Here is a 16,562-nt window from a genome sequence, read left to right on the forward strand (position 1 = left end):
TCACAGCGGACAGACTGTCTGCTGACCAGTTATTTACTGTGTTCTCGGAGGGCTGCCAGACTGTAGCGTTTCCCTTGTTCGCCAGCCTCGTTTGTCCGGGTACTCAATGCTCATGCCATGACCAGCCTGCGTGACCGAGCCGTTCGCTAACCCCGGTGTGTCTGTGTTGACAGAACTACGAGGCCAAGATTGACGCACTGCAGAAGCAGGTGGAGGAGCAGACGATGACCATGTCCATGTACTCGTCCTACACGGCCACCGACGACTTCGCGCCGGAGGAAGACGTTTACGGTGAGAGAGGAGAGGTCGACTGTATCCCTTTTGGTAGACAGACTTTTTTTCGCACTTATACTAACCTGCGAACCGATTGAGAAAGAGCAGTGCTAGAAGTATATCGTTTTTATATTACTGTATCCCTTTTGGTAGACGGACTTTTTTGCACTTATACTAACCTGCGAACCGATTGAGAAAGAGCAGTGCTAGAAATATATCGTTTTTATATTGTATTTTTGCCATCACATTTTACTTAAAGGATTGAGGATAAGGTCAAATGACTCATACCGTAATAACAATGATTTTCCTCATAACGCTAAGCTTAATCAAAGGCGGACTTTCAATTGCAATCAGAGTGTTTATATTTGTTCAACAACCAGTGTCCGCTACATATGTTGAGCGTTTGCGATATTTTCCAGAAAGTAATGTGTGAAACACTGGCTCGTCCTTCGAGTCACCTGTATGCGTCGCCCCTACTCACACTCAACCCCCTGTTTGTTTGTGTGCCTTCTCCGTCCTCAGCAAACCCCCTGTTTGACTGCACCCCTGTTGTCAGTGAACCCGCTGTTTGACTGTACCCCTGTTGTCAGTGAAGCCGATGTTTGACTGTACCCCTGTTCTCAGTGAATCCTCTGTTTGAGAACGAGGTGAGCTGGACAGACCGCGACTTCCAGCTGGCGGCCACGTGTTTCCAGAAGTGGCGCTACCACCAGTTCACCTCGCTGCGAGACGACCTCTGGGGCAACGCCATCTTCCTCAAGGAGGCCAACGCCATCAGCGTCGAGCTCAAGAAGAAGGTGGGAAGGGCGTCTGCCTGAGATTCCGGTGACTGGGCTGAGGGCCCAACCGATATAGATGTCTACTTCATGGTGCCAGGCCAATAGCTGTTCGCCATGCTCTGGTTCTATTTTGTTTCAAAAGCCGTGTGTGATGTAATTTTTGGACATTGCCAAGCCTTGTCTGGCCGTCAGCAAAATCTTACGTCGGGCTCTCGGGCTCCACGGTGAACGGTCTGACTTTTGCCCCTTGGTCTGCGACAGGTCCAGTTCCAGTTCACGCTGATGACGGACACCATGTACAGCCCGCTGCCAGCTGAGCTGACGCCCTCAGCTGAGGACGAGCTGGAGGCGGCCGCCGAGGGACGCCCCTACCCTCGCACCATCGTCGCAGTCGAGGTCAAGGACCAGAAGAACGGAGCAACACACTTCTGGAGCATCGAGAAACTGCGGTAGGTTCGGGGACCGGCACGGAGGGGCTGGGGAGTGGTGAGTTAGCACCAGTTTTGGGTGATGTAAGCCTTTTTGAGGTTTTAAATGTTTTTTTTTTATTGATGCCGCGTCGTTTTTATCCCGTCGTCGCAAACGGACATTGTAAGAATTGTTGAAGGGTTCGCTCACTGTTAAGCGTACTTTCTCTGACGAGAATAACTGCAGACATTCCGTTGGTATTGTTTTTGGCATTGCCGATAGTGGGAGTAAGTGGAAATGTCCGAAATAGACAGCATTGATTGTCAACCGCAACACATTGGCATATCGCTTTTAAAAGCTCGGGCTTATCTTTTGGGATTTTGAACATCTGACTGCGGACTCTTGACGGCTGACTTTAGGGACTGGGAACTGACTACAGAATGGTCGTTTCCTCTCGTCATGCTTTTGGGCTTGCTCTTTCTCTCATGCGAAATGTTGGCTCATGAGAAATACTTTTAGGTGACGTTTCAGAGACTATCGGGGACAAACGACGAATTCAGTCCCTGTCTGCACTGCATGAGAGCATCTGTAGACGCAAATTCACTCATGCGCTTCTTCTGCTTGACCCAATTTCAGCGCTTTTGCTACATCTCCCACTAGTTGTTTTCACTCCGCTGCTGCATTGCCGATTTATCTGGGCTTGCTCTACTGTTTGTTCTATATATGCGCTCGCTCTCTCTGCACTAGGTCTTTCGGCGTGTTCTTCTCTGTTCTTGGTCTTTAAGCTCTCCCTCGCCCAGTTATCTGGCATGCGAGATGCCACTGTGTTGCTGGTTCACGGCGTATTATAGCTCCGTGAACCTTGGAATGCTGCCAGATGTAGACTCTTCCGTAAACCTGTATACCAAGGTCTATGGCTCTTTTCATCAAGTGTGTTTCTGAATATGTAGTTTCTTAGTAGCCCTGGCTATATATTTTGGTCTCGATAGTCGATAATGCGCAGCATAAAAAAGAAAGAAAGAAAGTTCACCTACTCCCGCTCGGCTTTTCAACGGTCCAATTATACAAGAGCTTTATGTCATTTCACATGTCAGCGAGGAGTAGATGAGACGATAAATATTGTGGGTTTCAATGAATAGTGATCGCTGAAAATTTCTTGCGCCGTGATAAATAAAGCATTACATCTTTTTTTGCAATGCTAGTTACTTTCGGCTGACATGCATAGTATACCATGCATGTCAATTTTTCCAGTTCTGGTTGGCCCGCTCATAAATTCAAATTGATGGATTTGTATTTGAAATGCTCGTATTCACCATACATGAAGATGATTTTGAGTACCTTGCGATTCATGCCGATGTACAAAATTGATGGACACAGTGTCAAGTGGTGCTAAAAGCCGTCGGTACAGGCGATGGGGCACACTTGTGTGCTTCCCCACGCGGCCACACACTCTGGCTTCCGTTCCCGTTGACGGGCGCGCGCGCTTCTTCTGACCCGCGCTGGCGCGCGCCTCCAGCCGGCGCCTGGAGCTGGCGCGCCAGTGGAGTCTGGCTCTGTCGGACGTCTGCCTGCCGAGCCCCGAGGGGGCCGCGCCGGCCACGTTCGCTGCCACGGCCGCCGCCGCCACCGCCTCGCCAGCGTACGGGTGGGCTCGGCCCGGGCAGCGGCCGGGGCTGTGGGGGCCGCAGCCGCGCCGCGGGGCCGCCTGGCTTGGCTGGAGTGTCGTGGAACTGGTAGCGGCCGCAGGGGTGGAACTTTGCCGAGTGCTGCACACGAGATTTGACCGGGATGTCTGGTCGCCAATGAAAAGTCCTTGCAGGGATCCATAGCAATAGGGCGCCTAATATTTTGGATGAAATTTCGATTAATCGTGCAGCCTCGAGCATAAAGTACCACTCCTTGAAGGAATATTTGCTGATCGCTTGGTTTGGGGACATTCATTTCCGATTTCGTATGTTTTCTTCGCTTTCGTGTTGACATTCTTGCGTTGTTTTGACCAATGCGACCTGTAGCACTTTTGCAGAAAGGCTGATGGTCACCAAGGTTTGCAGCTTGTTCCATTTACGCTTTGGGAGAATGTTTTGCTGTTCTTTTAAGGGCTGTATTGCGTTTCATATAGGCACCTGCAACCCTTCATCGATTTCGAATTATTCATAGTTAGCCGTAAAGAAATAATGTATTTATATTGTTTTCATATTGTTCAACGCTCGCTTGCAGAGCGTTTTTGTAGATTAGGATTCTAGCTTGATAAACCTAAGACTATAGATAAACTGCAGTGTGCCCTGGGGTAAATTCAACTATGGCTTGTTCATGTTTGGACATCCTACGCGTATGTCTGCACTTCGAGCACGTAGTTCGGAGATTCAGCGGAAAGCTCGTCGAATAAAAATAATGAATGTTGGTTACAGTTGTTCATGTCAAAATTGAGATAATTGGAGGACGACTTTCAGTCTAGTTTCCATTGTTACCTAGCTTCTAACTTCTAAGTATAACCATGGCCCAATCTTACCAATGCCGTGAATAGGATTTGGTAGCACTGGCCGCAGTTCACGGCACTGATATCAAAGATATCCTTTTTCATTACATCCAGCTAATGTTGTCCAATGATTTTGATAGCACGAATGATTATGAATGTTGCCTAAACGAAAGAATAAGTGAATGTGGAATAGTTTTGAATGTTACCAAATGCCGTGAATGCGCATTCACGGCATTTGGTAACATTGGGCCCATATTCCGTGTGGCAGCTTTTTGAACCTATAAGCATGGCGGCTTACAAATTTCAGTCACCCGTTCCGTCGTTTCTATCATCAGGATGCTGAAATCCTTCTCCACGCCGCAACCCCCTCCGGCCTGGACAGGAAACCTTATCTCATGCGGGCTGCTCCCTTGGAGCGGCACCGCTGCTCCCAAGGGAGCACACCCGTAGCCGGGTGCAGGGAGTGTTTGGGGGGCTGGTCGGCCTGTCCATTCGGACGGGCTCAGCCCCGGCGACTCTCTAGGGTGCCTGCCCAGACCAATGTCTCCCCCTAATTCCTAGCATCCTTCCGGCTCTCAAATGGTCCTGTCAGACTGAAAGGGTCTAACCCAGCAAAACAAACGCATTTTAGTGCTTCTTCCATCTCATCATTTGAAACCGCCACATGTTGAAGAGCGTCAAAATACTTTTCGATAGAAAATATTTTTCAGTGATGCCAATCTCGACCAAAAGCAAGAAGTGAAGCAGTGGTGTATTTTTTCGTGAATTCGTGAAAGCAGTGGTGTATTTATTACATGGTTTGATGCTGCTTTTGAGCATGCGTGAATCGAGTTTGCCTGTTCCGGGTGTTCTTATGCCTGCTGGGCTGGGTGTCTTTGGCACGTGTCGTCCTGCCTCAGCATTGCATGCTGATTGCTGTTACAAGTGCAGATGTTTCAGACTGACGATGACCTCAGCATACAACTGTCTCTGCAACAAGGGCTCGACTGTCAGCTATTGACATATCGCTTTGGGTGACGTTTGACATAGTATTGAAATGAAGGTTGATCAATTTTCAAGCACGTACCCTATACCTACTAAATTTACAAACTTCCCATCTGAGTTCGCTTCGAACCTAATAACGCGTGTCCACATCCGATCACACGAATGTCCGCTCACACCCCGCTGTTCTCCCCGTCCCCCTCCTCGGATCATTATATCGTGATCATCGAGCTGGATGGCCTCTGATGGCCGGGATAGAAGTAGATAATATCTATCATAGTTCAATTCGCGGAACGAGGGCTAGCGCGACTCGGTGGTCTGGCGCTTGGTTTCTCCCCCTCGGAAGTTGGTTGGTTGAGCCGAGGCGGGCTATTAAACGACGGCTGCTTGACCGTGCATGCTCGGAAGAGTCCGCCCCTCCCCGACTAAACCGAATGACGTCGTCGTCTGGCCGGGCAGACAACGTCTGGAACTGATGCGCGAGATGTACCACAACGAGGCGGATCTGAGCCCCAGCTCTCCGGACCACAGCGTCGACAACGTCACCGGCGGCGACCCGTTCTACGACCGCTTCCCCTGGTTCAGGGTCATCGGCAGGTGCGACAAGGGGCGGGGGCGTGATTGGGTTGGAAGGTCGGGTGGACGAGGAGTGGGAGCTTTTGTCAGTTTATCGTTTGCATTTGTGATTTGTGATCACTACTGATAACTGAAATAGCAGCAAGTGCAGGTCATCGCCACATATAAATGCACATACCTCATCCATATATAATACTAGATACCTTGTAGCTGTTCGCTCACCATTGCATTTCCGCCCTGCTTTGTCTCCAGAGGTTTCGTTTACCTGAGTAATCTGCTGTACCCGGTGGCGCTCATACACAAGGTGCCCGTGGTTAACGGTAACGGAGACGTCAAGGGCTACCTGCGCGTGGCCGTCCAGGCCGTGCTGGGTGAGTGGGAACGGGGTGGAGGCGCGGGGTCTGGGATCAGCTAGGTGATGGTTTTATCCTGAACCCGGTTTTATGTGTAAACATTTTCTCAATCATTTTTTTTTTAACTTTCCGGCATGCTCGTCTTACTGGTTTAACGTTTCCCGAACCTACATAGGTACTGATTTTTTGTTCTCACCTCCAGTCAGATCTCTCTTGTTACAAGAGAGAATTTGTAATGAACACGTCTTAAATCAGCATAACGGTACGTGCGCAAAATTGATCCCAGTAGTCGGCATGCCTTGATGATCCAATCAACAGACAAGCAAAGAGCCCAGTCATATAGGGTTGTGCTCGGGTCGAGACGTCTGATAAGGTCATTGAACTGAGATTGCCACTTATTGAACATTGAATAGTGCAATTGTGTATAGTTTGGTGCATTGTCATTGTGACACTCCATTTCAAAGGTGTATACTGAGCGAACGCTGTGTCATGATGATTGTTTTATCCTTTCGCTATTCGTACAGTTTTTCTGTTTTTTTTCTGTTTTTAGCTTTTAATCACAGTGCCCCATACCTCGCCGGGCTCGCTCTATGTTGTCCTGTGAGTTACGGCGGTAAAAGCCGCACATCACTGCGCCCCCCCTCCCTCCAGACTGGGAAGGTTTGGAGTGTCCCCCTCGTGTGCGGTACTGACCGCGTGTCACCTCGTCTCCCTCTGTAACTCTGCCCTCCTCTCCCCCGCTGCAGACGAGGACAGCCTGGGGTGTTCCTCTGGTGTCCGATACTACCCATACGTCACCTCGTCTCCCTCTATAACTCTCCCCTCCTCCCCTCTCTCAGACGAGGACGGGTTGGAGTGCTCCTCGGGTGTGCGCCAGTCGGCTCGGATCACCTTCAGCGACGACCAGCTGGCGGCACGGCCGGCCGGCGCGCGCGGACCGCCGCCACTAGGAGAGGACGCGTCAGTAGAGGCCGGCGCGCTCACACGTGAGTCGATGGCTCAGAGCGCTCACTTTCTGTCATTCTTGCGCGGGCAAGGTTCAGCAACCTTACGGAGCTCGTTTTTTTCCTGCTGAAGAACAGGCTACCTATCCGTGTTTATACCTGCTGAAATGAGCACGCCCATTCAACTCACAAAATTTTGTTTGGAATGACTAGGTGACAATGCGCCCTTAGAACCAATGTAGAGGCTGCACTGCAAAATTAGAGTCTGCCGCCAACTATGTTGGTCGGTTCTGCGACACCTGAGCGAGCGTCATTTCAGCGAACGACATTTGAGCGAAGCCTTTTCAGCGATTATCAATTTAAGCGATTGACTCTTTCAGCGATTGTCAAGTCGGCGAATTCAATCACAGCAATTATCAACTTAAGCGAGGACCAGAATCAGCGAAACCAGATTGAGCGAATATGTGGAGGTCAATGGGGGACCAATTGAGCGAAAGCGAAACCGAACGCGACGGAAGTCAATCATTTGCTACTTTTCGGAAATTCTTGCCCTTGGAATACCCGCTTGGTATGTGTCATGCTTCAAGCTGCGTGCGGCAAATTAAAAATTTGCTTTTAAGAATGGAAACCACAAAAATATCTGGCCTCATTCTGCAACCTTGATCTGGAAATGTGGAACGTGATAGGACGATGGAAGGAATGCCAAGGACCAATAATAAACTCGCGGGACGCCACAGGGGGATCTAGTCTATGTTTCAGGGACCTCACCCAAATATCTGGAAATTCGTACGTTGCTTGGGGCAAGAACAAATTGTACAGCATGGGGAACTGATCCAAATTCAAGCGGGGGAATTTCGCGAAAAACAGCACAAGCAATATGAATCTCTGAACATATGTTTGATTATCATTTTTGGCAAACAGCAGGGGGGGGGGTTAAATCGAACCGCTGGAATTTTTTTAGAAATGTGGCATTAAATTTGGAGCTTAATGTCTGAACTTTGAACGTGACATCCGCCATCCAGTGCCGGATAACCATGAAAAGTTCCTGAAACATTCGTTGTACGTACGTTCGCAAAATAAAAATAAAATAAAAAATACACCGTTACGGGACGATGAAGTGTTTCGCTGAAATGACAGTCGCTCAAACTGTAGTCGACGAAAAAGATGTCGCTGAAACATAGCTTTCGCTTACATTGATAATCGCTATATTTGATAATCGCTCAATTTGATATTCGCTAAGCTGCCAGTCGCTGAAAATGGTTCGCTCAAATGACGTTCGCTCAAATGACACTCGCTAAAGTCGCTCGCACCGATGTTGGTCACAGCGCCTGCCTCCCCCCCCCCCCCCCCTATCAGGAGACGGCGAGACGGACGCGGACAGCGGCCGCGGCGACTCGGAGAAGGAGGCCGAGGAGCAGCTGCCGGCCCACCTGACGCCCGGCGCCGAGTTCACCTTCCGTGTCACCGTCCTGCAGGGCATGGGCATGCAGAGCGACTACTCGGACGTCTTCTGCCAGTTCAAGTGCGTTGCACGAGCGGCGGGGGGTGGGAGTAGAGGGGAGACTTCGTGTAAGGGAGAGGAGTGTGCAAGAGGCGGGTAGGACAAGCCAAATGTAAATAATTTTGTCAGATTGCCGACACCACCCACAATCGGGATGCCATCCACGTACTATCTACCTACCTACAATCTACATATGTCACTTACCGGACGGAAGTGTGATTCCGCCTTTGACAAGTGTTTAACCCGCATCCACTCCCTCTGCTCGCAGGTTCCGACATCGCGACGACGAGGCGTTTTCAACAGAGCCTATCAAAAACTCTGGGGCCGCGCCCATCGGCTTCTATCACGTCCAGAACGTACGTACCAAACTGACATGGCTTGGGAGTGTGACTGTAGTTAGTAACTGGACACAGCGGATGGGCCGTTGCTGATCGGCGGAGTGGGATGGGGAGCGTGGCATCGGCTTGGGGCCTGACTACCAGCAATTCAGCTGGGTGAGACGTGTTACAGTACACCGATCGTGGTAACGCTGAGCCGTCGTGACGTGTCTGTGACGTTATGTGACGTCTTTAGAGATCTGGCGATGAGTGTGACCCGCTGTGACGGTACGTGTGACGCTGTTTCAGATCACTGTGACGGTGAGCCGGTCGTTTGTCGAGTACCTGAAGACGGAGCCGCTGGTGTTCGAGGTGTTCGGCCACTACCAGCAGCACCCGCTGCACAACGACTCGCGCATGGACTCTTGCCTGTGAGTAAAGGGGATGGGAAGCTGAGGATGTGGGTCGTGTTTGGGTTGGTGTCTGCGTGAAAGCACTGAAAAACTGGCCTGCCGAAGTTCCCCGCCGCTAAGTGCCAACCTCGCCGTGACTCCCCCCCCCCCCCCAGCCGACCGCCGCCACTGGCCATCCCCATCAGTCGGCCGGTGCGCCCTGACCGTCCTGTCCGTGTCTGACTCCTCTGTGCCCGTCACTGACTGTCCGTCTGTCTCTCTGTCCGTCAGCCGTCCGCCGCCACGTCGTCTGCAGCCGCTGGCCATTCCCATCAGCCAGCCGGTGCGCTCGTCCAAGTTCGGTCCGCTGCAGCAGCCGTGCTCGGCCCACGTGCACGCCCGGCACGACATCCTCGTCTGGTTCGAGATCTGCGAGCTCGGTGAGCGCGACTGGGCGGGACTGAGGGCGGGACCGAGGGCGGCCGGGCGGGACTAAGGGCGGGACTGAGGACGGCAAGGGTTTGGTGGGTGGTCGGAACGGGCGTCGGTTGGTGACGGCCCCCATTATAACTCTTTGCATTTTACTGTGCAGGCCCACAGGATTCACATTATGTGGCGTTCTTCCAGCGCTCTTTTGAACTTTGGTATAATTAGATTTCGTGTTGGTGTGTGTCACAATAAGTTTTACAGCACAATTTTTTTCCGAAAGTCGCAATAAATTTTGCAGCACAATCTATTTCGGAAAGTCGCAATAAACTTTGCAGCACAATCTATTTCCGAAAACATACAGTATTCATGCGCCTTGTTGACTTTAATTAGCCACTCCGTCGTAATATGGTCATAAAATTTGCAGGCTTTACGGTCGTTAATTCAGCCGGATCGCCTCACAATCTAAACTTGGAACGTTACACTGAGCTGACGTCAATATGGCCATTGCCCCACTGTAATTGTTCTACTGGGTAACTGGTGACATTTTGCTGCCCAGTTTAACCTCACGTCTTCATGTGCTTCAATTTTTTTATACAATATTTCGAGTTCAGACCCCGCACGGCACTGCAATGTCGCATACAAACCGCATTGTCAAAGTCGACTTCGATCATCTTGACCTCCTGTCATTGATATCCAGTGGTCGTGTAACTTGATTTATTTAGGTCGCTGTATCGGCGTCGGTGTCACTTCAGTATTCTATGGCGGGCCTTTCCATGATCCGTGACCTCTCCGTCTCCCTCAGCACCTAGTGGGGAGTATGTGCCGGCGGTGGTGGAGCACCAGAGCGGGCTGACCTGTGACCTCTGTATTCTGTGACCTGTGACCCCTCTATCTTTACAGCACCGAGCGGAGAGTACGTACACTCGGGGGCAGATTGATGTTCCACCACTCCCTACCTATCGGGCTCCCATGGCTCAGCACTGGCTGCTGCCAGTCTTGCCTGCTCTCAGCACTGGTCAGCACTGCCTGCCAGTGCCAGTGCTGCCAGTGCTGCCACTGGCAGCAGCCAGTGCTGAGCCATGGGAGCCCGATGGGTATAGGGAGTGGTGGAATATCAATCTGTCCCCGAGTGTACCAGCGGTGGTGGAGCACCAGGACGAGCTGCCCTGTGACCTCTGTGACCCGTGACATCCCTGTGACCTGTTAACCCTCTGCCCCCTCTGCCCCGAGTGGGGAGTACGTACCTGCCGTGGTGGAGCACCAGGACGAGCTGCACTGTAACCGATGTGACCTCCCTGTGACATCTGGCTCCTTGGTTCCCTCCAGCACCCAGTGGGGAGTACGTGCCAGCCGTGGTGGAGCACCAGGACGAGCTGCCGACGGGCGGTCAGTTTCTGCTGCACCAGGGCATCCAGCGCCGGCTGAGAGTCACCGTGGTGCACGAGCGTAGCGCTGAGATCAACTGGAAGGACGTCAGGGAACTGGTGGTCGGTGAGTGGGGAAGGGGATAGAGACAGACTAGACAGAGACAGACGGAGATCAACTGGAAGGACGTCAGGGAACTGGTGGTCGGTGAGTGGTGGGGAGAAGGGGATAGAGACAGAGACAGACAGAGATCAACTGGAAGGACGTCAAGGAATTGGTGGTCGGTGAGTGGTGGGGAGAAGGGGATAGACACAGAGACAGAGACAGAGACAGACAGAGATCAACTGGAAGGACGTCAAGGAACTGGTGGTCGGTGAGTGGTGGGGAGAAGGGGATAGAGACAGACAGAGACAGAGACAGAGACAGAGACAGACAGAGATCAACTGGAAGGACGTCAGGGAACTGGTGGTCGGTGAGTGGTGGGGAGAAGGGGATAGAGACAGAGACAGAGACAGACAGAGATCAACTGGAAGGACGTCAGGGAACTGGTGGTCGGTGAGTGGTGGGGAGAAGGGGATAGAGACAGAGACAGACAGAGATCAACTGGAAGGACGTTAGGGAACTGGTGGTCGGTGAGTGGTGGGGAGAAGGGGATGGAGACAGAGACAGAGACAGACAGAGATCAATTGGAAGGACGTTAGGGAACTGGTGGTCGGTGAGTGGTGGGGAGAAGGGGATAGAGACAGAGACAGAGACAGACAGAGATCAAGTGGAAGGACGTCAGGGAACTGGTGGTCGGTGAGTGGTGGGGAGAAGGGGATAGAGACAGAGACAGACAGAGATCAACTGGAAGGACGTTAGGGAACTGGTTGTCGGTGAGTGGTGGGGAGAAGGGGACAGAGACAGAGACAGACAGAGATCAACTGGAAGGACGTTAGGGAACTGGTGGTCGGTGAGTGGTGGGGAGAAGGGGATGGAGACAGAGACAGAGACAGACAGAGATCAAGTGGAAGGACGTCAGGGAACTGGTGGTCGGTGAGTGGTGGGGAGAAGGGGATGGAGACAGAGACAGAGACAGACAGAGATCAAGTGGAAGGACGTCAGGGAACTGGTGGTCGGTGAGTGGTGGGGAGAAGGGGATGGAGACAGAGACAGAGACAGACGGAGATCAACTGGAAGGACGTCAGGGAACTGGTGGTCGGTGAGTGGTGGGGAGAAGGGGATAGAGACAAAGACAGAGACAGACAGAGATCAACTGGAAGGACGTCAGGGAGCTGGTGGTCGGTGAGTGGTGGGGAAAAGGGGATAGAGACAGAGACAGAGACAGACAGAGATCAACTGGAAGGACGTCAGGGAACTGGTGGTCGGTGAGTGGTGGGGAGAAGGGGATAGAGACAGAGACAGACAGAGATCAACTGGAAGGACGTTAGGGAACTGGTGGTCGGTGAGTGGTGGGGAGAAGGGGATGGAGACAGAGACAGAGACAGACAGAGATCAATTGGAAGGACGTTAGGGAACTGGTGGTCGGTGAGTGGTGGGGAGAAGGGGATAGAGACAGAGACAGAGACAGACAGAGATCAAGTGGAAGGACGTCAGGGAACTGGTGGTCGGTGAGTGGTGGGGAGAAGGGGATAGAGACAGAGACAGACAGAGATCAACTGGAAGGACGTTAGGGAACTGGTTGTCGGTGAGTGGTGGGGAGAAGGGGACAGAGACAGAGACAGACAGAGATCAACTGGAAGGACGTTAGGGAACTGGTGGTCGGTGAGTGGTGGGGAGAAGGGGATGGAGACAGAGACAGAGACAGACAGAGATCAAGTGGAAGGACGTCAGGGAACTGGTGGTCGGTGAGTGGTGGGGAGAAGGGGATGGAGACAGAGACAGAGACAGACAGAGATCAAGTGGAAGGACGTCAGGGAACTGGTGGTCGGTGAGTGGTGGGGAGAAGGGGATAGAGACAGAGACAGAGACAGACGGAGATCAACTGGAAGGACGTCAGGGAACTGGTGGTCGGTGAGTGGTGGGGAGAAGGGGATAGAGACAAAGACAGAGACAGACAGAGATCAACTGGAAGGACGTCAGGGAGCTGGTGGTCGGTGAGTGGTGGGGAAAAGGGGATAGAGACAGAGACAGAGACAGACAGAGATCAACTGGAAGGACGTTAGGGAACTGGTGGTCGGTGAGTGGTGGGGAGAAGGGGATAGAGACAGAGACAGAGACAGACAGAGATCAACTGGAAGGACGTCAGGGAACTGGTGGTCGGTGAGTGGTGGGGAGAAGGGGATAGAGACAGATACAGAGACAGACAGAGATCAACTGGAAGGACGTCAGGGAACTGGTGGTCGGTGAGTGGAACAGGAGTGGGGGAGAGAGGAGGTGGCCAGGGAGGAAGGCTAGGAGACTGGTGGGATATGTAGAGCGAGGCCAGGTCGTGTTTCAGGTGATTTGTGTGTGATAAGTGCTGGCTGACGCCAACGCGTATGTAGGACGTGTTGTCCCTCTGATTTCTATCATCGTGCGTTGTACGGTCATCAAAATGACCCCTTCCCCCTCCCCTCCCCGTTTGTGTGTGTGGTCCAGGCCGAATCCGCAACACGGTGGAGTTTGAGGAAGAGGACGAGAACGACACGAGCGTGCTGTCGCTGGGCCTGTTCCCCGGCGAGTACATCGAGTACGCAGGTCAGTATCCGCGGGTACATCGAGTGTGTAGGTCAACTGTCATGGCCCTGCCCGATAGGCTTAGCACTGCGATTTATTGTGTTTCTCTGGCTTGCTCATCGGAATGTCAAGTGGCGACTGGCGAGTCGCTCTAGCGTTACATCAGGATGTTTCGTCTTACTTGGGCTTCGTCCCCCGGTGGTTTGGAGCATAGCTCTGGTGCTGCCGTTTTGTGTTATTTTCGAGAAAAAAAATGAATAGTTTCCCCCAGCTGCAGGGATCAATGTTTGGAGTGGTCAATGTCTATGAATTCGCGGGGCATCTCAAAGTGTCAAGTCATTGGTTAATAATTACTATGTTGCTAACCAGTGTCGCAAAATTTATTGATTTGGGTGGGACACGACATCCAAATAGAAATCATTTTACACTCACCTCCAGTTTTAAGAGCAATTTTCCACTCGCAGTTTTACCGACAAAAGCATTTGCGTGGCTGACCGTTTTACATCCTACACTTTCCACTTTTGTATAGAAATCAGTGTTATTGGTCTTTTTCCACTGTGTTGGGCCTTATCTGTCCGGTGGTTTTCCACTCTCAGCCTCCTTTTTGGAGAGATATTTCCCCTCCGACACCCAAGCCAACTTAAAAGTTTGGGACACTGTTACTAACCGTTCATCTATAGGCAGAGAGCTATATTAGTCTTCGACGCAATATGTAAACCACTCCCTGAAGGTCGGTGACGTGTTGATGCACAGCTCCGTCGTGCAAATACACACATTGGATTGAATTTAGCAACGTAAAAGTCCAGGACAGCGGCCCTTCCGTATGTGTATGTGTGCTAGACCGCGCGTGGCTAACCGGTGACCCCACCCGTCTGACCCGACCCCGCTGTCTGGCAGGCGACTCGCGGACCATCTTCCGGTTCGAGGCGGCCTGGGACTCGTCTCTGCACAACTCTGTGCTGCTGAACCGGGTGACGCCGTACGGAGAGGTGGTCTACATGACCATCTCTGCCTACCTGGAGGTGAGGGCAACCGCGGCCGCGGGCAGGGAGCCGCAGGTGCAACTGGTACCCTAGGACAGCATACGGGAGTTATGATTTTAAGGATTTTCACTGTTCTGCATTTAATCATCGTTTTTATGCTGGCTGAGAGTGTCTGATTTGTGATAGATGCCTAAAGGTTGAGCTTTTTTGCCATAACTACATTTGGAGTTAGACTAGAGTTACCGATTGCCAATGACCTCACTGCCGCCGTGCCCTGTTCTTTTTTTGCGATTCCACATTAAACATGTTTGTTTATGCACGAAGTCGTCACTTCTGACTCAACCTGACTGTCCCCTCTCTATCAGGTGGCCAACTGCGCTCAGCCGGCCATCATCACCAAGAACCTGTGTATGACTATCTACGGCCGGGAGGCGCGCACGGCGCCGCGCACCTTCCGCCGGCTGTTCCTGGGCGGCCTGAGGACCAGCGACGCCAACCGGCTGACGGGTGTCTACGAGCTCAGCCTGCGCCGCGCCGCAGACGGCGCCGGTGAGTGAATTAGAGGGAGATGGGAGGGTAGCTGCAGAAGAGACTGAATGGGATGGGCTGGGACATGCTCGTAGGTTTCGAAAGAGGGAACGTATTCGTAGAGCTAGGTCCGGTTTTGGGGGATAGAGGCAGCTGGAAGACAAGAGTGTCTTATTGCACGCTAATTCTGATTGTTTTAATTTTACGGAACACGTAATTATGCCGCTATGTATATGGCAGACAAGACGTGAATAGAAGATAAAATCTACTGAAACCAATCTTACATTAAGTCACTCATGTATTACTATCGTCACGATGTTCTTCGCCATGTAATGACGGGAAAATGTATGATGTATGGGCGTACCAGCCCGGCCGTCAGCAGTGACCTGTAATGACCTTATGACCTCTTTACCCACAGGCGCCAGCCGCCGCCAGCGGCGCGTGCTCGACACGAGCGTGCAGTACGTACGCGGCGAGGAGAACCTGGAGGGCTGGCGGCCGCGCGGCGACAGCCTGCTCTTCGAGCACCAGTGGGAGCTGGAGAAGCTGACCCGGCTGCAGGAGGTCGGCAGGATCAGACACCTGCTGCTGCTGAGGGAGAAGCTCGGCCTCGACCGGCTGCCCTGTCTCGGACACGAGTTCAGCAAGTCCGAGAAGGTGGGTGTGCAGCGGAGCGGACTGGTGGGGACTGCAGCTACGGAACTGTTTGGTCAGCACTTCAGCAGGCCACTAGGAGCATTTTTTCAGTAAACACTTTTTTATTTGAGGTGTATTTGATACTGGAAGTTGCTGCAGGGTCGTAGACGCCCTATGACCGACAGTCCCGCTCCCTCTCCCTGTGTCAGGATCTATATCAGACGTCTGACCGCCACCCTCTATCTGTCAGGACGTGTGTAACCAGGTGGCCAAGGCGAGCAGCGAGGGCCGGCTGACATCTGTGACCGCCCCTCCGGCCCGCACCCCTCCCGAGGACGTATACGAGCCCTGGCAGATGACCGAGCGGGAGCGGTACATCGCCTCCAAATACGTCGGACTCATACTGGGCCACAGCGTGCAGGTAGGCTGGGAAAGGGGCTGGCGGGGTGGGGTGTCCCGCGTCACACTTCAGCGAGGAGACAGGCTGGGGCGGTCTACGTCTAACCGGGAGACAGATAGCTGAGAAGGATGAGGTGTTGATTGGTTGTGCTTGGACACGAGTTTTTGTTAGGGGCGTGTCGGTGACCGATCCGAGTCCAGAGTATATTATTAATTAGTCCATTGTGAAATATTTAATGTTACGAACAATGAATATGTATATTACCGGCCACATGATGGGACGCATGACCTCGAGCTGCTGGCCGTGGCATGCTGTGACTGTCAGGGCCAGCCGGGCGGTATGTGCCCTGTTTGTTGACGCTCTCTGTGTCGGACCGGCCGCCGTCGCTCAGTGTCCCCGCTCCGTGTTACAGACGCTGCCCAGCCACCCGCCGGTGACCTCGGTGGAGCCGCCGACCTCGCCGGTCGCCGGCGAGCTCCTCTCTCCAGACAAGCCGTGAGTGCTGCAGGCTGCTCAGGGGTCACGGGGTACGGACATAGGCACCGGCCGGGGCGATGGCTGGG

General features: G+C 52.5%; 1 protein-coding gene across 1 annotated transcript in view; it reads left to right on the plus strand.

The window, feature by feature from the left end:
• Positions 1-16,562, plus strand: part of LOC122375164 (kinesin-like protein unc-104) — a gene marked incomplete at its 3' end in the record, with an annotated part of 81,051 nt that overhangs the window by 33,624 nt on the left and 30,865 nt on the right. Inside the window, exons 18-34 of the mRNA XM_043354394.1 lie at positions 174-291; positions 898-1,070; positions 1,314-1,501; positions 5,377-5,514; positions 5,746-5,864; positions 6,686-6,832; positions 8,147-8,312; positions 8,560-8,647; positions 8,918-9,039; positions 9,292-9,440; positions 10,756-10,920; positions 13,375-13,473; positions 14,350-14,474; positions 14,801-14,984; positions 15,382-15,620; positions 15,850-16,020; positions 16,412-16,494. Of these exons, the coding sequence (XP_043210329.1) occupies positions 174-291; positions 898-1,070; positions 1,314-1,501; positions 5,377-5,514; positions 5,746-5,864; positions 6,686-6,832; positions 8,147-8,312; positions 8,560-8,647; positions 8,918-9,039; positions 9,292-9,440; positions 10,756-10,920; positions 13,375-13,473; positions 14,350-14,474; positions 14,801-14,984; positions 15,382-15,620; positions 15,850-16,020; positions 16,412-16,494 (2,474 nt within the window). The remainder of the gene's footprint in view (positions 1-173; positions 292-897; positions 1,071-1,313; positions 1,502-5,376; positions 5,515-5,745; positions 5,865-6,685; positions 6,833-8,146; positions 8,313-8,559; positions 8,648-8,917; positions 9,040-9,291; positions 9,441-10,755; positions 10,921-13,374; positions 13,474-14,349; positions 14,475-14,800; positions 14,985-15,381; positions 15,621-15,849; positions 16,021-16,411; positions 16,495-16,562) is intronic.

This window comes from Amphibalanus amphitrite, unplaced genomic scaffold, assembly GCF_019059575.1.
Source record: "Amphibalanus amphitrite isolate SeventyFive unplaced genomic scaffold, NRLGWU_Aamphi_draft 001787F_arrow, whole genome shotgun sequence".
Classification (NCBI taxonomy): domain Eukaryota; kingdom Metazoa; phylum Arthropoda; class Thecostraca; order Balanomorpha; family Balanidae; genus Amphibalanus; species Amphibalanus amphitrite.